The sequence below is a fragment of the Apteryx rowi genome, unplaced genomic scaffold, assembly GCF_003343035.1.
Source record: "Apteryx rowi isolate R43461 unplaced genomic scaffold, aptRow1 scaffold_590, whole genome shotgun sequence".
NCBI lineage: Eukaryota > Metazoa > Chordata > Aves > Apterygiformes > Apterygidae > Apteryx > Apteryx rowi.
The window spans coordinates 193845-216922 of NW_020450861.1; the positions used below are offsets into that span (position 1 = coordinate 193845).

Genomic DNA, 23078 nt, shown 5'->3' on the forward strand with positions numbered 1-23078 from the left:
TGGATGTGTGCTGTGCTCTTCCTCTCTTTTCCTGCCAGCTTAAATTAGTCAGCTCAGACTTTCAAAGGAGGCAGTTGCTGACCAGTGCCAGGAGAGCAATAGGAAAGCGTATGGCTCTCAGATCTTTTGTCTGCAATGTGAGAACTCATTTCCATGGCAGGACTGAGATATAAACCTCCTGGCCTGCTGCATCAGCTGGGGATGGCACCTGTGTCCAGCAAGAGGAGTCAGCAGAGGATGTAACCTAAATTGATATGTAGGGATTGGCCACTTTAAGGGATATTGTTTCTCCTTCCCTAGACTCAGATCTGCTAACAAACGCTTTTGTAGCATGACAGTACCTGGGGAAGGTATCCCACTGGCACTGTAGAGCAGCCAGAATGCCAGATGCACTCACAAACCCCATTACTGTGACCGGCTGGGGAAAACTTATCAAGGACAGGCTGGCTACCCTCCTGCAACACCCACCCAGAAGGTGTCCTTGGATGCTGCGGGCCTTGCCCAGGAAGAGCCACTCCAAGAGGTGGCCACAGCTGTTGACCTTTGGTTTCCCCAGAAAAATGAGCTGAAAAGCTCCAGCCATGTAAGGACTTGGATGGTTTCTTGGCTCTGCCCCAGCATTTTCTTTCTGGTGATATGCAAGACAGTGACTAACGTCATGTCCCCACTGTGTGGTGGGGATGCTTGAGCAGGCCTGTCTGAGCTGGACTGGAGCAAGTACTTCTGTGCAGGGGTAGTAGGTGGGACGGAGGGTGGTTGGAGACTTGCTACACTGAGCTTCGTGACCTTTGCCATTCTCTCCTCTAGCCCTGAGGATGCACCCTGGTAACGCTCACCCTGCTCAGTGCTACCCTGTTTTGCTCAGCTGTCCAGGAATTGATGTCAGAGCTGACCCAGGAACCCCTGTCACTTTGGCTGTTAACTCCTCCATGTTAACCCTTGCAGCTGCTAAATTGTATTTCAAATTATGGCTCTTAAAGCTGATTCAGCTGTGGGTAGTTTTAGGGAGAAAAGCCCACTTCTCCTTGAGAGCAGTACTGGCCCCACAAATCTTGTAGGCAAAGAGCTGGTCTAATAGGAAATCCCTTTAGCCCTTCACATGTGCTCCCTGCGCTCTGGTGAGGTGCTGTGTGGCTTGCTGAATCGCCCTCCTCCTGCACAGATGCCAAACCAGCACCAACCGCGTCCGCCTGTCCACATTGCTCAGCCAAGTGGAGAGCCTGGATCTGGTCCTGGAAGTGGTGGAGCTGTGCTGGCATGGGGCAGCACCCCCGGTGCAAGGCTTGGCCTTGCAGCAGCGCTAATTAGCCTAGCCAGAGTGCTGTGCAAATGCGACCCTGCTGCTTCAGGCTGGGGCTTGCGTGGGGGGTCCGTCATGGCCCGGACCCCCTGCGAAAGCCCTGCTGGCAGGATGGCCTGTTGCAGGCTACTGCAACCAGTGCGTGGATCTGGATTTTGTCTGACTGTAATCAGGAGATATAACCCAATTTCCAATAATGGAAGAGTTTCAGACACATTAGAGAAACAAGTGCCTGTGGTATTTCAGTCTAACGAAGGAATAAATACAGGAAAGATTATATAAAATGAACTAATGTGTGAAATAATCTAATGGCTATACATAATTTCCATTCATATACAGCAGTAATAGAATGAAAGCAAATGTGGATGGCTAGAGGGGCATTTAAGTAAAATAATTTAGAATGCAGTAGGTTAATAATAAAAAAAAAATAGTATCCATGCCTATAAATTAGTTGAAAATGCCAAAGAAGCTAATAAAGTATCAAAATGGTAATTTTGTAATTGACATAAAGAGGAGAAAAATGGATTTCTGCATGTTTGCAAATTAATATAGATTGCTGAAATTTTGCATGTATTTGACTGATTTGCTTTCTAAGATGTTAATGAAATGTTGAGACAAAGGGCCTGTTTCTGTACAGCATAAGTCAGCTAATTTTTGTCAATATATATGATTTTTTCCAAAAGGTAAGTTTTGGAGTCAAAACTGCCCAATATTTTTTTAAAAACATTGTGAGAATGCAGGAAGGCAGAGGGAAATTCTGACATTTGCCAAATATCTCATTTTGACATACTTGAAACAAAATATTTTGTTTGATATTTCTGATATGTATTTTTGACTTGTCATTTTCTAAAGGCACTACTCATTTGAAAATTGACCTACATTTTTAAAAAAGATGTTTTTGTTAACAAAGGAAAGGGGTGAAATGAGGTAACCAGAAAACAAAACAACACATTATTCTGAGCTGAATGAAACATTTCAGGTTGATACAAAACAAAAATCTCACTGAAAAACCTGCAAAAAAGAATCTGCTTTATTCCTGCAGTAATAGATGCTTGGCCATGGAACTGAAAAATGAATTATTTCCCACATTGTACTCTGCAGCACATTAAATCTAAATTATACAAGGATCCCAGATATGCAGAACACTTAAGCGTGTGCTCAACTTTGTGCTCATGAGTGGCTACGTTAAAGTCAATGGGCTATTATTCACATGATTGAAGTTAAATGCTTTTCTGAGCTTGCAGATTTTGTACAACAAATACCTGCTCTGGAGAAGGTTAGGAAAAATGTAGAACAGGTATATCCATCAGCCACAAATTTTCCAAGGAGACCAAAAATGGGACTTGCTCTTGCACCTCATAAGGTCTGTAAGAAGGAAGAGGGTCTGACAGTGTGGCTTGGAGGCGGTACAAATCTTCCAGGGGATCATGCATTTACTGTCAACAAACATTTGTGGTACTTCTACAGATTTCTGCATGACACAAAGTAAGTTTTATGTGGCAGTCTCTGAAAGCAGAATATATGCAGTTCTTTCAACAGCACCATGATTTTTATTGTTCGGGAAACCTTTGTGGAGATTGTGAGTTAGCTAGACACAAGTAAGACCATGCAACTTTTAATTCTGTCCTCCTATATATGAACCAAAATCTTTTTAAAATATATAAAAAGTCCTAGCCTAGGACACACCTTACTTTAAAAAAAAAGAAAAAAAGAAAAAGAAAAAATCCCCAAACCACCAAAACTTATGTCATGGAGTAGAGTTGAATTTCTTTTCGCAGAGTTTCTCTGGGAGGACATCTTACTGCAAATAAGTTGAACTGTGTTCAGCCTTTTGCTTAAATGTAACTTTTATATATAACACTAGTGGTACTGACTAGTGGTTAATATAACAAACATTGATTCATTGTGAAGTGCAGAAAATTCAGAGAAATCCTAAATTTTATGCCCTAAAATCTGATGATTTCTCTGTACCCCTTTGTAAATCATCAGTTACTATAGTATGGTCTATATAGAAATGCTATATAGTGCATTATATATTTTATTTCTTTAAATAAGTATTATAACAAAATCTTCATATTAATAAATAGCTACTATAATATATAGCATATTATGTGTTAGTAACATATATCTTACTAACTGGTGGTTTACACTTATTGTATACATAGATATGATCTCAGATAATTTGTTACAACTGTAGATGGGTACATTTGTTGTAGATTTAGTCATTCTGCATTGGCATGATTTTTATGCTTCGTGAGATCCTCAGGTCAAACCTCTGTGCTGGTGTGCTAAAAAGTGATTCAGTAGTTTTAAGGCTATAAATGTTTAAAATCAGTGGGTTTTCAAGCATGCTTTTTCTGCCGCCCCCCTCCCCCCTTCAGTCCTACTTTCTTTGTCGTTATCCCTCTTTTTTAAGCTCAATGCTGAGTAGTGTAGAGCAGCAAGGAGGCTGTGATATGCTTTAGCCTTGATGCAGTCTTTCAGGATTCTCTCTTCTCTGTCAGTCTGGAGGAATTTAATGGCAGTAGAAACTTGTAATGGGACACTTCAGGATTAATGGCAGTAAAAATGTGTTTTAGTCAGGAACTTAAGCAGGTGAGATACATGGGGAGTGGATATGCTAAGTAAGACTGTAGGCTTAATTCATCCTTGCTGGCAGGGGGAGGAACACAACTCCTTGGGTTTTGCTAGAAGCACAGGTGAGAATTGCTGGAGGAGTGAGGTCTGTTATGATGTGGCACAGTCTGTAGCTTGCAGCTTTCGTATTCCTCTAGCCTCACTGCCCTGGCATTTCCCAGGCCTCAGCCACTATTTACTGTTCCTTTTTTACTTTCTTTCAGTCAGCTCTTGGAATTAACCCTTTGGAGACTCTGGGCATATTTGATCACTTCTGTGGTAACTGTTTGGCAGTTGGGAAAAGGCTGTCTTCTGAGAGTTACATAATGGGGCGAAGGGAGGAGAGAAACAAAGGATCGTCCTGTTTTTCGCATCAGTATAACTCAGCAGAGAGGGAGGCAATGAATATTTTTATTTATTATTTATATAGTGCCATAAATATACTTGGCATTCTGCAGTCAAATAAAAGACAATGGCCCTGCCACTAAGAGTTGGCAATGTGAGAGATGAGAGCTGGCCTCCTTCATCTGAACGATCAGGACTGAAATGCTGGTGGGAAAGGGATGAGAGGATAAGATCTACAGGATTATAAAAAATGCAACAACCTTCCCCCAAATTTCATTGCTTTACCCTAGCAACTGAGACATTTGAAGTTATACGTGCATACATATATTTGCTAAATGTTTGGCAGGCTGTATATTCCCAGGCATTTTTACATGACCTGGTGGAAAGGAGCCCTGCTTTTCCCTGGCCTTTGGATATTCAAGGTCAAAGCTTTCCCTGGGTCTTGGTGGCCCAACAGGTTGCTTGCTTCAGGTGCACCAGTTCTAGTATCCCAAGACTCACAAGGGACTGATATGGCTTTCATTCCTCTGCTGTTATCCACTTACAGATGGGTTTCTGGCAGGCAGCTTTCAGCAGGAGGCTAAAGGAAGGCCTTATCTCCCACCTTCGGGTTTGTACTGGGATGCCCTGCCTTGACTGCCCTGCTTTTTATATTGCCTCCCTGGGTATAAGGGTGCTTAAAAAATCACACTGATGAGATAAATAGGCTTTTCTAATTACTTGGATGCAAATTCTGGCCCCACTGAAGTCTTTGGGAGGTTTGCCAGACATGCACAGGGTTTCACTCTACTGTCCAGTGGTTGGTACCCCTGTACAAGTCGCTGAAGCAAGTTGACTACTATTAGTAGTCACAAGATAGGAAGCTCTGACCTTCCTTTCTTAATGAGGATGGCTGAAAAATGTAATTCCTCCCCCACCAAACTATATAATCTGAATTTCTCAGAAAGTTTCATAATTTGTGAACTAGCTGTATCATGTGCAAACAAAGCAGATTTCAAACTCCTCTGTACTTAGCTACCACCTCACCTCTCAAGGTCCTTTTCATCAGTTAATTTTCTCCCTCTGAATCAACATTTACACTTCCAATGATATTAATGTGAGTGTACTAACCAGCATCTTCCTTACCTCACTAATTTCTGCTCTGTGCTTGGCTAGTATTATTCAGCATGTGCCTTTTGCCCCATTGTGTTTGAAAGGGAAGCTGACTTCCAAGGATGGCACAATTTGATGCTGAGGTAGATGAATGATCTTTATTCTCTACTCACATGTGTGCAAAAGTTATGTGTACTGTACTGTAGCAAATATCCCATAGCCTACTTAATTATGACAGATATGACTGTACTCATCCCATACTATATCTACTAATATTAGGGCTGTGGAAGGAGCTTTTGTGTCTGGCTGCTGAAGCTCAGTGGTTCCACTATAGGCGTTGTTCTCTGATCAGGCCTGAGGAACACCTAACAATGAGACTGATGTGAAGCCAATACCCTGCTAAATGTGCCCTGAGGAAGTTTTGGAACCTTTGTATTACTTTTTGGGTGGAGAAGCTACACAGATAGTCTGCATAGTGTCCACACACTCTCAGTAGGTGAGTGGTACAATCCCAGGAGATTCCTGGTTTGTTGGTAGTGGCTGGATTCAGTCTGCATGTTGTGCTCTGATCCTGCAGTGACCCCGTAGGCCTGATGTGTCCGTAAAGCCTGGGTCAGCAGAAAGACGGTGTGGTCCCAGCAAGCGTGTATAGATCTGGCTGAGGAAGATGCTGTGAAATGCCATCTGTTCAAGATGAGACTGCACTGCCCGAGGTTTGCAGTGTTCTGCTCAGAGTGGAAGCGGCACAGAGCTGGTCTGCACAGAGCAATCCAGCTTGCAAAGAGGCTGTACAGTCCTACTGTGTGCATCGCTCTGGCAATAACCGCATGTGATGGCAGCTTCTTCCACCAATTGGATCTCTGCTTTCATCTGAGTTATTTTACAAGGACAACTATTTTTAAGGTTGCTATTTTTGAACTCCTTTCTTTTGCTTTCCCCTGCCTCCCCCACCACACCTCTGTGTGTCCCTCAATTGCTCTGTTTCCTTCCCTGACCCACACATGTCTATTTCAACACCAGGCATTCATAGACATTTTCCTTTGTGTTTGTGGGTCTGACCTACCCTACATCTTCCTTTAAAAGGGACTTTAATCTAATTCTTTGCCAACTTTGCTCCAGTCAGCTGCATTAATACTGATAACTGCCTTCAGACTCGTCTAGAATAATTCATGGGTGAAAACACCATGCAAAGCAAGGCCAGAGAATTTGAAACATCATGGGGTATTTAATAATAAGATAAAACACAAAATGAAGGTCTGAGGGAGCACAGGGTATTTTTATGCCTTCCCAAAGCTGTATTATATTGGATTTGATGTTGCTCTTCTTCTTCTTTTTTTTTTTTTTGGTTTATGAATCAAGGCATATATTGTTTGACTGGCAAAGACAAGAAATTGTTTGGTTATTTTTTGCCACTGGAATCTTAGGGCTAATTTCTGTCATGGGGCCTGCTAATTAGGAAGAGTTGATGGGATTCTGAATTCTGGATTCTGAGCTGCAAGGAGTCCTAGCTTCCATTGAGGAGGTGGAGGGTGGTATCATGAGGAAATGAAAAAGAAGAGAGGAAATGGGAGCTAGGAGAAAAGGAGGATCAGAAAATCTGTAGTCACATGGAAATGATTGTGAGTTCCACCTTGGGAGTAAAAAATATCTGTAATGTCAAAGCTATGTGACCATGCAGAGTAGAGAGGGGTACCTTAGGAGTGAAGCTTGAGAAGTATCTGTGCAAGATTCACGAGTAATAGAAGAATGAGTACCATAGTCTCTTCAGCCTGCCTTACTGACAGATTATTGTACCAGTGCTATGATTCGATCTGAAGCATGATTTTCTGCCTATGCTGCTGTGTTGGCACATTCCTATGTAAATTTAAAAATGTAGCAATGTAAAATGCCCTGTACCAACATACCAATAGATCAGCCTCCACCCTGAGAATCTGTAGAGCACTTACTCTACCATGATAGGTGATAGGGTACAACTGATGTGCCTATGTACATGACCAAGCTGGATAAGAAAAAGAATCCAGGAAAAGCCAAGAAGATGGTGATGGCAGCGATGACTGATGTTCCAGAAGCAACTTGGTCACCTTTTGAATGCAGATCAAGCCACAGTTACTACCTCAAAGACCTTGCAAGCTGCACCTAACAAGATAAAAGACCAGGGGAAAAGACATAAAATACAAAGTCATTGAGAAGAGTAATAATGAGCATTACCTCTTACCAGCAATGCTTTTATCTCCTTGGTTTTGTGTTGCTGCAAGCTTTTTTAATATAAGGTTTTCTGAGCATCTTGGGGTCCTGGTCAGATTCTTCTTGGTGCAGTGGAGTCTAAGAGCACGTTTACCAACCAAAGACAAGCCAAGGAAAGATCTACTGGATACAGCCAGAGGACAGCAACAAGAATGGTTGGAGGTCTAGATAATACGGTTTGCAAGGAAAAACTGAAGGAACTGTGCCTCTTTAGCCTCAAAGTGAGAACATGGAGGAGAAACAGCTCATCAGTCTTCAAAGCATAAATGGTAGTACTGAATATGACAGAAAATAGTGTATTTGGATTGCAGCAGGGAGGTCTTAGTTCAGGTACTGGGAAGAACTTTCCAGTAGTAAAGCCCTGGGGTAGGTTGCCGAGGGAATGGCGAAGTTTCCAGAAGTGGCTGTTTTTCACAACAGGCTAGACAGAGAGCTGTCAGGAACAGTGACATCTAGGTGGGTCCTCCTAAAGAGAGAGGAGCAGAGCAGGCAGCTTCTCAGGGCCAGATCCAGCTCTGTGATTCTATGGTATTGTGCATGATGTTAGCAGTGAAGGGGTTCATTTCTTGGCTGGATAAGTAAGCAAGGGACCTGAGGCAAGAGATGTTGCTGTAGACATGAGTGGACTATCAAGAATTAAGTGCAGGCATAGAGCCACATTGGAGCTAGACCTAAAAACCACTGACCCAACCTAGAATTTTTAACAACTTCTGGCCGAAGCTCCTGTGAAAACAGCCTGACTGGATTTTCAGGCAATGAAGAGAGGTGCAGGCTGATTGCAGTGACATGCGGCTGAACCAGAGCAAGAGGGGATAATCAAGGATGTTTGCACAATGCAGAGAGGTTGTGCTAAAATTAAACACTTGAGCACAGACTTTGCATTGCTTTTCTAGCCTGATATCACTAAATCTTATGTTCCAGCTCACTAATAAATGCCGTCTTTTTTAGAGACGTCAGGCCTGTGTTACAATAGATATCTGTTGGTTGTACAGCTGCCGAAAGAGAAAGCAAAGTGCTGGCTTCTAGGTGCCTGTGCAAAAAGCTGTGACTACACTGATGGGCAAGTTCAAGAGAGTGGTGGGTGCTTTGAGCTATCTGCTACTCATGGCTGCTGCCTCCCTGTACTTCAGTGGGAGAAGCTGTGCTGAGGGCCAAGTGCTCCAGTGGCTAGATTCATTTGTGCAAAAGTAGATGTCTAGAGCCAATTCAGGTGCACTAGAGTATCCAAAACATCCTGAGGGAGCTGGCAGATCTGACCCAGAGCCTAGGAGAGACCTGCACCCTGGGTGGTAGAGAATTTAATCTAAGGGTCTGGGCCTTATAAAGTGAGAGGAGCCCTCCCAGACAAGCTGTGTAAGGGTAAGGCACTAGAGACACCCCCCCCCCCCCAGTTTTACCAGCTCATTATTTTATCCAGCAGGGGATTTTTTTTTGTTTTCAGCAATGTAAAAGAAGATACGCTGACAAAAGAGAGCCTTTTTGCTGTGAGAGCTTGCTGAGTTTGAGAAACTGCTTTCAATGTTATTGGCAGACACTTTACAGTGTAAACACGGCCTACATCAGGCAGACAAATAAGTGCAGATGCGCTTTTCTGTAGGAACCATTTGGTGATAGGCAATATATTTTAAAAAAATTCTCATCAAATTAATTGTGGCCAATTAGGCATAACCCCTTCCCCTCATCCCTGAATCCCCTGCAGTTGTGGCTGCCTGAATGGGAAGAACTCCTATCACCTGTTTCATTATGCAGATTGATATTCGAACATCTGAGAACAGTGCTGCTTTCTGCACGGCAAGGCTCCAAATTGCTAATGAAATGGCTCCGCCAGACAAGTCACTTAAACCCACTTTCGCTGCTGCTACCAACAGTTCTCATGGCGAGTTGCAGGGAGGAGCGGGAAAGGGGCTCTCCACTCTGAATGTGCTAATAGCCCCCAGCCTGTGTGTTCATTGCTCTCCAGAGCAGTAAGATTTCTGGTCTCTGACTCTGAGAGGTTACTTTCCCAAAGCCATGGTCAGATTTGGACTTAATGTGTCCTGATTTCAATTTGCGGAATGAAGGATTGAAAAGGCGGGCAGCTGCTGGGCTCTGAACTCAGGCGTCTCCTGCCCAAAAGCCACTCCAGCCCTTCAGGCATGCTTGATGCCTGTTTCTCACACCCAGATCGGACAGGGCGAGGACCCCGGTCTGTGGCTTGCATCTTCCCTCCAAAAACATATGATGTGAAGATAGCTCTCTCAGGGATCTTCTCTCGTGGGTGAGAGGATGTCACATCATCTTGCTTATGATGGGTACATCTTGCGACTGAGGCCATGTGGGGAGTGAGTGGAAGGCTGCAGCTGGGGACATGCCTCCTTCTAGGTTTATCTGGGCGCAGGACTACAGTCAAGTCCTGTGGGTTCCTCCTGGGCAGTGACCCCTCAAGGTAGATATGGCTGAGCAGAGGGATAGGGCCTGTGCTGCAGGGAAATGCAAACTGGGAGTTAATAGCGTGTATGCAGACCCTTTGCAGCCCTGTTTGCTGCTCCTTGTGATGCTCTGCAGCTGGGGTTTGCTCAGCAACTGGTGAGGTTGTTGTACTTAGCTTTCCCTCCCGTTATCACAACATTTCGAGATGGAGCCTCACAAGGGCTGTTGTTTGTGGATGCCTGGGGCAGAGTAGCTATGATTTAGGTCCCTGGCAAGAGTAGCGTTTACACAAAGTGATGAAAGAGCTCTCTCAGGAATCTAAATCCCTACCATTTTTGTCAATATCTTTGGTTAATTCCTTTTTCTGTATTATGGAGGCCTTGAGATTACCTTTGCACAGGCTTTCTCCATGTGACTGCCCTGCAGTGTGCCTCAGCTCCTGTCTCATCATCTCTCAGACTCCTCCTAGACCAGCCAGCCTGCCAAAGTGCCTTACCTCCTCCAGGCCTCAAGGCAGCCTTACGACTGGCTTTCCTTACTGAGCTCTTTATTATCAATTAACTTTCCTCCATATGGGTCTCCTCTAATTCCTCCACACAAACTCTTCCACCTTGTTGCCAGGACAGGACACACTCCTTCTCAGTCTACCCCGTATGTTTTCTAGGAAGGCTTGCATGTCTTCAGGCTCTTTCACTATGAGTTATGTGGAGCAGAAGTCAGCTCAGGAGGACTCAGCCGTTTCTAGCCCTGGAGAGCTTTCTGGAAAATCCTCCATCCCGGGACTGAGCTGTGCTCACCCACAGCTGAGCAGAAAATATGGGGATTTTTCAGCTGCCTTCTCTTGCCAGAAAGTTGTGTGCAGGCACCAGTGTTACTTCTCAAAGGTGGAGAAGCTAGCTGCTTTTCTCTGGCTCCATGGACTGCTGAGTCAGCTGGGCATCAACTGCCTTCAGCTTTGCAAATGCAGAACCAGGTGGCTGGGGATGAGTATGCATGCGTGTTCCTCTTAGGCATTCAAGTTAAAGATCTCTGGTGTGGGTCCCATATGGAACCTTTCAGACTGCTTCCTGTCTCATCGTCCACCAGGCTTTGGTTGAAGCGTGTGTGCATGTGGGTGTGTGGGGAAGAATTTGCATTTGAAGATCTGTTCTGATTGAGGAATGAATAGGGGGGTAAGGGATGCTAAGTGAATGCATAGCATACAGTTTTGTAGAAGCCATCAGCCTGATTTCCTTCTCTAGAGACATGCTTTTCCAGTCACAGAGAACAGTCATTTTCTTCAGGAGTGTTTTCATTTATTTATTGCCCAGGAGACTAAGAATGAGATATGGAGCCTTTCACCTTTGACTGGCTGGTGTTAAGGTGGGCCTGGGAACGCAAAGGGTAGTTCGGGGGAGGCGTCACTACCCCATATCACAGTCCAGCCTGACTATAGTTCTTCTAGTTCGACTTAATAGACACAGTGACAAAAGCAAGCAAAACCAGGGATTGCATCACTGGGGATAGAGGGTGGAGGTATAAAATGGACCTTGGATGAGACCACTTTTTTTCTTATTACTCTTTGGGCCCAGAGAGAGGCTCTCATCGCTTCTGCCTCTCCCAAGGGCATGCTGCAGCTACACCAATGCTGGTTGGGCCTATCTGCTGCTTGCCCAGCTGACTTTCCTCTGTTGGAGGGATTGGTGGGGATAGGAGATCCCTCCTCCAACCACAAGATTGGGTCTGCAGCCTCCAGGAAAGCAAGGCACCCACTTTGCAAACTCCTGCTTTAGCATGTCAGGAGAGAGACTGTTCCATTGTGCCTGGTGTAGCAATGCCCTTCTCACAATGGGTCTCCTAAGCTGCTGCTCTAATCAGCTTGGTGAAAAGAATAATTTTAGCATGCTGCAGTGATTTTTCTCTCATCAAAGTTTGCTTTCATTACAGGTTTTGATAACTATGAGCTTGTCTTTGTCCCTTGAGAGCATGACAAGGTTCTAAGAGGCACCTTACTGCCTGTTTTATGCTATGTGAAACCTCTTCTTTTCTGGTGATGTGCCAACCCGTGTTTCAGAAAACAGACCTGATGCTTCCTTTTGGCTTAAAGCAGTAGGTCATGTTTTGTCTCTCACATACTCGTGTGCACGTACAAGTCAGCCCATCTCATCCAAACTAGAGAGATGATTCCCTGCACAGCCAGATGAGTTGACTGATGCAAAGAAATAGGTGCCATACATTCATTCTAGTGATGTGAACAGTGCCTCGACCTACTCACAGGCACAGGTCCTAGTTGGCATCATTCCTGAAATGCTGTGAACAAGGTACACTGTTTTACTCCCTCTGACAAAGGGCACTGATACTTGTGTAGTACATTTAATAACTTTGGGGTCCTCTGCTGGGTTGACTGGGCTCCACACTGGATTTCAGCTGAACTCAAGAGTCAGGCCTGACTGCCTATCTTTGGAGCTATAGCTATAGACTGTAACCATGTTGCTACCATAAAAAACAGCAGTGCACAACCACATACATTCATTTACTGGGTGATCTGTTATGTTAACTGTATTTGGTCTGGCTGTTAGCATGTTCTTAACATGCTGCTTAAGATCCCCAAATACACAGTAAGCTGAGAGTCAACAATTAGTATAAGGCAAAGTACTATTTGATGTATCAAGAGAAGAGAGGGCTTCCCTCCATCTAACCTGCCTTTGTCTTTTTTTTCTTTAGTGCTTATTCAGTTCTTGGCCTACAATTCTGTGCTTCTTCCCCTCTGCTGATTCTAGGGGTTTTAAGGAGTCTTTATACTTGGCAGTCTAAATTTTACTGCTCATAAAACCCCAGAGAGCTTTGATTATGACTTGAATTAAGCAAGTGTCATATAAAATCTCACAGCCTTGCAGCTGTAGGGGAATATTATGATGAATGTATTTTCTGGGAGCAGCAAGAGGTTTGGAGTATTCCTTCTGCCAGCTCTGTTCTGGGCATCAAATGTTACTAGTGGCCTGCAACCACTAATAGGATTTCATTTGGGAGATTTGCCCAGAAGTTTGAAAGCTGATCTTTCATTTGGTGAATTGGGCGGGAGTGTTCGGAGAGGCATCACTTCTCATTAATTACTTTTCTACTTCAGTCAGAGTCAGGAAGTGCAAAGGCATCCACAGAACTGAAAAAGATACTTCTTAGAAACTAAATGGCACTGTGTAGACAAAATACACATAGATTTTATTGAAAATATTTCCTTGACTGTGTTTCAACCCCCCTATTAGCTTTTTATTTTCCTCTTTCCTTTTATCTAGCCTCCTTTTAATCTTTGATCACTGGCTATTTTATGCACTTAATCCAGATTGGACAAAAAGATCAGATTGCTGAGTTTCACTCATTGTTTTTTAGGCACTAACAAGAGTTGTTTACATTTGAAAATAGTGAAATTTAATATCCTCTCAATAATGTTTTCCACCTGACATTAGAATAACATCACAACTACCTTCCGTGTCACAGTGGACATAGGTTCTCTGAGGAGAATGTGTTCTCCCAGGCGGATGACTGCTTCATGCTGAAAGATGGTGAGAAATGTTCTTTCTTTGTCTCTTCAGTTCCAGAAACCTAATGACTTCTCACCCCCTTTCCGCTTCGGGACGGTTCCCAATGGCAGCACAGAAAGGAACATTCGCAACAACTACCCTGAAATGCACAGCTACATGGTGAAGTTCAATCAGAGAGGGGTGGATGATGCACTATTCTCGCTGAAGACTGGGTGAGGCTTTCTTCTTCCAAAATTGCAAGAGAAACCTGACTTTTCTGCCTGCTTGTCTGGGAATTTTTTATGCGGTTTGGGCAATGAGTCTTCATTATCATTTCATGGTTAAAACTACAGCAAGACTACACAGAACACAAGACAATACTGTGATTATCTTAGCTAGGTTTTTATATTAACATCTGTATAAGAGTTTCTGTTTTTCCTGTCTTTAAAAGACTATTTGAAAAAAAGAAAAAAAAGAGGATCTTGTGTAGCCTTGTGTATGTTAGCCTTGTGTATATTAGTCCCAAAGATCTTGCTTCAGCAAGCTGTTTCATGCTGATGGGTCCTTATGCATACACAGGAAAAACTCACAGAGTTCTGTGAGCAAAGTTTGTTTCAAACCATTTGCATTGTCATTTGGAAATTCCTTTATTTTTCCTCCTTATGTGTACAAAAGATTATGTTAATTAGGGAACTGAAACAATCCTTGTCAGACTAATCCCATCCCAGTGTATCAGTAGCTAGTACAGTGTAATGGAAGGTGTGCTTGAAGCAAATAGTTTGCAAGTGGCCCTTCCCTCTGGAATATTTTAGCATCAAGCAACAAACAAATGTTTGAATAATGAGGAAGTATATAAAATCTGAGTATTTGCTTGGGTAATTTGGGAAATGCAGGAAAAATCATTAGAAAAAATATCTTTGAACAGCTCACCCAATTTTAATAGCAATGGATCTGTAGAGGAGCTAACTTGAAATACCATTAATGTTTGCAAGTCCTTGACGCTTATAATCAAAGACCTCCATCCACAACTGACCGCTTTGGTTGTCAGAACCCAGCCCTACTGAAAAAAGTCATTTTTCTTTACACTCGTGTTGCATCCTTATGAGAAAGTTCATTCCAAGTACAAACGAAGATGTTCAGCCAATTTAATTACTAGATTGACTGAATATTTCTAAACCTGTTTGCCAGGATCAGAAGGTGCACAGCCCATTATAAATGATTGTACTGTTATTGGATGCCATCCTGAGAAGGTATATTTGCCAGTGTAGTCATCATCCAGGAAATAAATATGCTCTGTCCTGGAAATATATAGATGAAATAGAGCTCAACACTTGCAGTAGATGTCATCCTGGCTTCATACCCACCTTTGGACAGACTTCCCTGCAGATATGCACTGGGATTGAGATAATCACCATCCTGAAAATATATGTGCAGGAGGGGGGTTAAAAAAATAGTGTGGGTGTGAGAATGTGGAAGGTGGAAGGTCTTTGGTCTTTTACCAGAAAGTGCTTAATTTCAGATCTAGTGGGAGGATTTACTCATTGGCTGTCTCGGGTTATGTGGAAGATGCACCCCTCTGAGACTCCCCCCACACCCAAATCACTTTCACTGTTGGGGTGAGAGGAAGGTTCTCAGCAGTCTGTTGTGCTGTCTCTCCTTCCCAGCTGATAATGGGGATTTCTCTGCGTTAAAACAGAATCTTTCTCTTGGTTTTCAGATAAGCACTCTTTACCAAAGAGCTACTCAGCATGGTAAACCATAAAGCTGTCATCGTGGCCACTTGACATTGATAAAAATCCAGTAGGACTTTTCACAGTAACTGGGGAGTTAAACACAATGTCCTGGCTGCATTTAATTTAAGAAATTATGTTTTGCTTAGCTAAATCAGGCCAGCAGTTTGGAGATAATCTTTTCCTTACTGCAAGCCCTGCTTTGCTATATAATATTGATATACTCTCAGAAGTATTTTAGGTTCCTGTGAGATGAAAGGCATTATAGAAATTTAAGCTATTCTTAGGGCTATGGATATCCCCATGACTTTCCCTTCATTCATCTTTACCTTGCAGTATGTTTCTATTCCAGATTTTGTTTCAGAACAGAAATGATGATTATCAAAGAGTAAGAGAGAAATACAGTCCTCATTTATAATCTAGCTCCGCCTGAAAACAGTTTCTAGGCTTAGACTTTTGTTACTTCTGATGAAGCTGAAGATGCAACCTGTTACCTGGCAAAGGTTCATTTCTGCCTTAGACTAAGCTGGGAACACCTTTGAACTCGTGCAGATCATATCTTTCCTGTACTATACCCCTCTTCTTTGTTTCACCTGTGTAGGAAGTTGGATGCTTTCATTTATGATGCAGCAGTACTAAACTACATGGCTGGCAGAGATGAAGGCTGCAAGCTGGTGACGATTGGAAGTGGGAAAGTGTTTGCCTCCACTGGCTATGGCATTGCCATCCAAAAGGATTCAGGCTGGAAGCGCCAGGTTGATCTTGCCATTCTACAGCTTTTTGGAGATGGTAAGTGATAAGAAAAAGAGGAGTTGGAGTTTTATTAAGAAATACGAAGCTTTGCATGTATGGAATTGATGTTCCATTTCCCTGGCTTTTGTGCTTCAGATTAAGTAAAGAACAGAAGATTAATTGCAAAGGCTTGTTAGAGACATTTTACCAGAAATGTGCAGGGTAGTACCTATTTTATAATGTCTATGCAGGGTAGCAGTAACATGAAATGCAATTTCAAAAGCATTTGAGATCTCGTAGAATAAATTCAGGTGTGTGTTTGAAAAATATCTTGTGAAAACAAGTTTTCTTTCACGAACTTTTCAGTACCTTCAGGGTTTTGCCATTACCAAAATGATAAATGATACTGGACTTTCCATAGTCATCCCACATGTTACAGTTCTAGAAAGAATCAAATCATGTAGAAATTATCAAATTAAGAATTGAATGTTTCTGGAGGAAAGAGTTAACTCAGATTACCCAAAACCTCAAAAAACAAGGACGGACATGAGACTCAGAAGTACACTTTGGAGCGAGCTATTAATCAGCATATTATAGTTAACTGATTCATCTCATCGTTAATAGAGAAATTGCTAATATTTAAAAAATTATTCATGGATAAGGGTTTCCTTCTTCGAAAATATTTCTTTAGCTGTCCCTTTTCACTCTGTATCGCTCCTTTCTGAGTCCTCTTTTTGAATAATTTAAATTCACAGCTTGTTTTATTTCTAACTATTTATTTTTTTCTGAAATCTGAAAAGAACGTATGGTGTAAGAAATACAGAAAGAACAAAGAACTGATATACTTTAGCAGAAAATTGGCCACCCGACTGATATGCCTCCTAAACAGGCTAATATGGATTATTTCAGAAAAAGACATAAGATCTCCATAAAGCTTTTAGAAATATACTATTATACCACATAAATATATGGAATTTTCCCCTGTCATTGGATTGGAGGTTGAAAATGTGAAAAACCAACTTCCCTAACAGCAAGAAAAGAATTGCCAACCTGCAATATCAGTTCGTTTTTGAATGTCTCAGCATGTGTGTGTGTATGTGTGTGTGTGTGTGTGTGTGTCTATCTATCTGTCTCTCTCTCCTCATGAAAATACCATAATGGGAATAAGTGGAGTATGAAATTAGACTACAGAACATTTGTTCCTACTTTATACAAGTTAGTAATGTTTTTGGTTGGTCAAAGCTTGGAAATGTCTAATTTGGACAAAATGGAGGGGAATAAAACCAGGTAAAAATGCAAAAATATTTTTGAGAATAGATAGAAACATATACATTTTCATACAAGTCAGAAACAAATTCAAAATTAGACTTTTGATTTTTAAAAAGCAATATTTTGAATTTTGAGCTGGAAATGAACAATGTTTTTATTTAAAAATGACTTGTTTCTGTCTACCAGTACCAGTCACTGATTTTTCCTTTTATTGACTTAATACGAAAGTGAAAGTTTGAGGTGAGATCTTCAGTCAGCCGGTAGACAACTTGTTCAGCATCTCTTTGCAGACAGTTAGGGAGTGGGGTAACTGGTCCTGTGGTACAGCTTTCCATGGCTAATATCTGGCTGTGGAAAAATCCTGTCACCTTGCCTGTGACTAATTGCACCTGCCTCTATCAAAAGGGTAGTCAGGGTATTTCGTGGACATCACTCCGCAGTGACCAGGTAACAAGTGTGGAAACAGAGCATGACCACTGGAAATGGCCTTGGATCAGCTTCTCACATTCGGTCTGCTCCTGCTTGAGGTCCTTAGTCAATGCAGGGCTGGCTAACCTGTTTCTTTCCTTCTCTCTGTCTGTCTAGGGGAGATGGAGGAGCTGGAAGCGCTGTGGCTCACTGGTATTTGTCACAATGAAAAGAACGAGGTTATGAGCAGCCAGCTGGATATAGATAACATGGCAGGCGTCTTCTACATGTTGGGAGCAGCCATGGCCCTCAGTCTCATCACCTTCATCTGCGAGCATCTCTTTTACTGGCAATTCCGTCACTGCTTCATGGGTGTCTGCTCTGGCAAGCCTGGTGTGGTCTTCTCCATCAGCAGGGTGAGTGTCATTAGCTAGCAGTAAGGAACAGGGTCAGGATTTAATCAGGCAGTCCTAGGTACAGGAAACGGGGAAATCCACCAAGATTGCCTGGCATGTGGGTAGCATAGAGTGGCAGTCTCCAGTGCAAAGGCTGACAGCTTTTCCCTGTTAATGTTGCAAAAGCATCTGCTGATTTTCTGTGGGAGAACTGTCTTCATGGGTATCTTGACATCTCTGGTCTCTGCTGAGTTATGGTCATGGAAATGGAAATTTTACATGGAAATGAAAATTCAGTATAAAGCGAGGTTATCTGTAATTGTTTGCTCCTGCAAAGGAAGTTGCAAGGATTCCAAATTTGGGAACAAGTCAAATTACAGTGGATATCTTGATAAGAAATTTAGGAGTTTTTCATTGTCCGCTTTATTATAGCTGTTCAGCTGAACTTGTGTTAGACAAGAGCTGTGCTGTCCTGTACAGTCAGAAGTCCCTAACCGAAAGTCATGCCCTAAACCATGCAGAAATTCTTCCAGAGAGGATGACGACATGAACTTAGCGATTGCTTTATGCAAAGCCTGCTTTAGGGGATAGTATTTACATCTAAAGCAGATTCTAGTCATTTCTGAGTCATCTCTCTGCTTTTGCTGTAGCTAGCAGTGTCCCACTTAAAGCTCTCTTCTTCTTTGTTCAGCCACTGGTCCTTTCTCCTGATCCATTCTGAAGTGAGGTCAAAGCTCGGTATTTTTGACCTCTTTGTCTGTTGCAACAGAATTAGCTCTGATTGTGCAAAAGTATATCATTTCTGTGTAATATATTGTTGAGGAGAAATGACAAAGCCTTTTGAATGTGGGGACACAGCCTTTCTTCTGTATTGTTAGTTTCCATCCTGTTTTAGTCTAGAAATGAGATGGAGGAGATGAAGTTTGGTGATCCTTAGCAGAATACAGATTCTTTCATTCTGAGATTACCTGTTAGACCTGGTCCAGGTTGGCAAAATCTCTAAAAGGAGTTAATCATCTTCTAGGTGTTGAGATAAAATGATAACATGATGTGGTGGTGTCCATTTCACAACTGACATTAATCAGCAGGTGCCATTTGGCAGGCTAGGGAATAAATGAGCCCCTTTCCTTCTGCTTCTGGGAATGGCCCTTACAAATGGTCTGTGTCATCGAAGAAGTGAGCTAGTGGGGAAAGGGGAGGAATTAGGCACTGCTGCTGTCTGATTTGAGGTTGAACAGAGGACTTTCAGGGATGTCAATTTGGAGTCTGTTATCATTGTTAAATTTAACTGAAAGTAATTAAAAATTCTATTGTACCTCACTCCACCATATGCAAAAGACCTAAATACCCATTTGGCAGTCCTGCTCTTTCTCTGTGTTTCCTTTTCTAATCTGTGCTGGTGAATAACGTAGCTAGGTTTATGACAAATGAAGCTGTTCCCTTTTTAAGCAAGCTCCTGTCTCATTGATTCACTGATGTCCAGATGAATTTCAAGGGCCAAAAAGACTTGCTTTCTCTTATCCACACAGAATCCTTGGTTTTATCTTGATGCTTTACTTCCCAAGGATATTATTTCTCCATTTGCAATTCCATATTACACCTATTAAATTTGAATAACCCTTACAGATGCTAGCAGGTATACCTGCATCATGCAGATATGACATGAAGAAAAGGAGAGGAAGAGGAAAGGAGGGGAAGGAATAAATGTGAGGAAGCAAAAGAGAAGGGCAGAAAAGGAAGGGCTCGTAGTGCACATCTGATTGCATTTCATTTGATTGTGCTTTGTGATGGAAGGTTGACAAGTTTTGCTGTCCCACAAGAATGTGCTGTTGCTGTGCACTGTGCTTCCCAGCACCTCTCATGTATTCTCTGCAGGAGCACTCACCTTTCTGCTTCCTCTCATTTCAGGGTATCTACAGCTGCATCCACGGTGTGGCCATTGAGGAACGCCAGTCAGCAATGAACTCCCCCACAGCGACTATGAACAACACCCATTCCAACATCCTCCGCCTGCTTCGGACAGCCAAGAACATGGCCAACTTGTCAGGGGTCAACGGCTCACCGCAGAGTGCCCTGGACTTTATCCGCCGTGAGTCATCGGTCTATGATATCTCTGAGCACCGCCGCAGCTTTACCCACTCGGACTGCAAGTCCTACAACAACCCTCCTTGCGAGGAGAACCTCTTTAGTGACTATATTAGTGAGGTGGAAAGGACCTTCGGCAACCTCCAGCTGAAGGACAGCAATGTGTATCAGGACCACTACCACCACCACCACCGCCCCCACAGCATTGGCAGCACCAGCTCCATTGATGGGCTCTACGACTGTGACAACCCGCCCTTCAGTGCCCAGTCGCGGTCCATCGGGAAGAAGCCCTTGGACTTGGGGTTGCCCCCTGCCAAGCACAGCCAGCTGGGCGACCTCTATGGCAAGTTCTCCTTCAAGAGTGACCGCTACGGGGGCAGTGGGGCCCATGATGACCTGATCCGCTCAGATGTCTCTGACATTTCCACCCACACGGTCACCTATGGCAACATTGAGGGCAATGCAGCCAAGCGGCGGAAGCAGCAGTACAAGGACAGCCTGAAGAAACGCCCAGCCTCTGCCAAGTCCCGGCGGGAGTTTGACGAGATAGAGCTGTCCTACCGCCGGCGCCCGCCCCGCTCACCTGACCACAAGCGCTATTTCAGGGATAAGGAAGGGCTACGGGACTTCTACCTGGACCAGTTTCGGGCAAAGGAGAACTCGCCACACTGGGAACACGTGGACCTGACGGATATCTACAAAGAGCGGGGAGATGAATTTAAGCGTGACACGGTAGGAGGAGGTGGTGGGTCCTGCACCAACAGGGCCCACCACAAGCACGGCTCGGGGGAATTCAGTGGAGGCAATGAGCACAAGCATGGTGTTGTGAGTGGAGTTCCAGCGCCATGGGAGAAGAACCTTACCAACCTAGACTGGGAGGACCGACCTGGGGCTAATTTCTGCCGTGGTTGCCCTTCTAAGCTGCACAACTATACCCCGGCAGCGGTGGGGCAGAACTCCACCCGCCAGGCCTGCATCCGGTGCGAGGCCTGCAAGAAATCAGGCAACCTTTATGACATCAGTGAGGACAACTCGCTCCAAGAGCTGGACCAGCCACCTGCCCCCGTGCCCGTGGCCACCAGCGCCACCTCCTCCTCCAAATATCCTCAGAGCCCTTCCAATTCTGCCTCCAAGGTGCAGAAGAAGAACCGCAACAAGCTCCGTCGGCAGCACTCCTATGACACCTTTGTGGACCTGCAGAAGGATGATTCGGCCCTGGCACCCCGCAGCGTCAGCCTCAAGGACAAGGGCCGCTTTTTAGAGGGGAGCCCCTACGCCCACATGTTTGAGATGCCAGCCAGTGAGACCACCTTTGCCAACAACAAGTCCTCAGTGCCCGCCACCAGCTACCACCACCACAACAACCCCGGCAGCAGCGGGGGTTACATGCTCAGCAAGTCGCTCTACCCTGACCGGGTCACTCAAAACCCTTTCATCCCCACTTTTGGGGATGACCAATGCTTGCTCCACGGCAGCAAATCTTATTTCTTCAGGCAGCCTGTGGTGGCAGGAGGGCCCAAAGCCAGGCCAGACTTCCGAGCCATTGTCACCACCAACAAGCCGGTGGTTTCAGCCCTTCATGGGGCTGTGCCAGCCCGTTTCCAGAAGGACATCTGTATAGGGAACCAGTCCAACCCCTGTGTGCCTAACAACAAAAACCCCAGGGCTTTCAATGGCTCCAGCAACGGGCATGTTTATGAGAAACTCTCCAGTATTGAGTCTGACGTTTGAGTGAGAGGGGAAGAACGTTGGGAGGAACTGGGGGTGGATGTGGAGCGTGGGAGGGTGGGGTGGGATCAATCCCATCGGCTACTCTCCTGGGTCGTCCTTAGTTTGTGGGATACTGGAGTTCTGTGTATGACAGCACTGGTGACAAGTGCCACCTCTTTGGTTTCCCCTCTTCCTCCTCCCCTTCCCCACCCCTCCCCTTTTATCTCTTTTTCCATGTTCTTGCTCCTTCCATTCTCCTCCATTCCTGGCCATTGCACTTTACAGTGATGTTGGAGTTGGATATCCTTGCTCGTGGTTTCATGGGGCGGGGAAAAAAAAGGCAGAGAAGGAGTGGGGTGAGAGGGAGCGACAGTGGCTCTAGTGTTTCACTCTCACTGGCTTCCATCAGAGAAAGGCATGTGCATGCACACGAGTGTGTAGCAGGAGGAGACAGCAGAAGCAGTGTAATGGACGTGCAGGAAAATATGCTTGCTCAGGCAACTCTTCCTAAAACTGCCTAGAAAAGAGTAATGTTTGAAGATGTGGAGAAAGCGAAGGGGGAATAACACAACTAACCTGATGATGCACTTATATGTTAGCTATTCTGAGGTTCTCGTTACATTATTTTGTGAAGACTATGGGGGTTTAGGGCTGAAATATATATATATATTATATATATAGGCATATATGCTGAGAAATTTTACGCTAAAATTTTGAATTGTTTGCTGGGGGATGTGGGGGGTGGGAGAGGAGAAGGGTTGTCTGCAGGTCTGGCTAGTGGTTTCACTATGGCTATTATAGCCATTGGATCTGTGACAGACCAGTGGGAGAGTTGGAAATGAAGTGGGCACTGAGTGCAGGAAAGCAACCCTGGAATCAGGGAGGCTTCTGGGAGCTCTGACAGATGATGCTGGTTTGCACTGAAATGACAGGAGCCTGGGGATAGAGGAGCAGGGCTGGTTTGCTAGCTGTGAATTGCTCGCTAGTTGTGACGTACTTAAAGGGTGGGAGCAGTGCATAGTATGGGTTAGCCTATACGCAAGTATATACAATAACTTTATACTTGAAATGTCTGTGGAGAAAGCAAAATAAACCCACAATCCTATAAGGTGTCTGGATAACAAACACAGTGGAACAGAGCTAAAGAGTACAGGGCAAAGATGGGGAGATTTGTCACTGTCACTTCAGGGGACACCAAGCCTGTTTTGGCACATCCTTTTGGCAAGGAGGGCAGGACAAAGAAAGG

The 23078-nt window shown here is 44.0% G+C and overlaps 1 protein-coding gene across 1 annotated transcript in view; it reads left to right on the top strand.

The window, feature by feature from the left end:
• The window catches only part of GRIN2B (glutamate ionotropic receptor NMDA type subunit 2B), a 171380-nt gene extending 149527 nt beyond the window's left edge, over positions 1 to 21853 (top strand). Inside the window, exons 9-12 of the mRNA XM_026082764.1 lie at positions 13576 to 13736; positions 15835 to 16022; positions 17820 to 18058; positions 19946 to 21853. Coding sequence (XP_025938549.1) covers positions 13576 to 13736; positions 15835 to 16022; positions 17820 to 18058; positions 19946 to 21853 — 2496 coding nt within the window. The remainder of the gene's footprint in view (positions 1 to 13575; positions 13737 to 15834; positions 16023 to 17819; positions 18059 to 19945) is intronic.
• The last annotated feature ends 1225 nt before the right edge of the window (positions 21854 to 23078 follow it).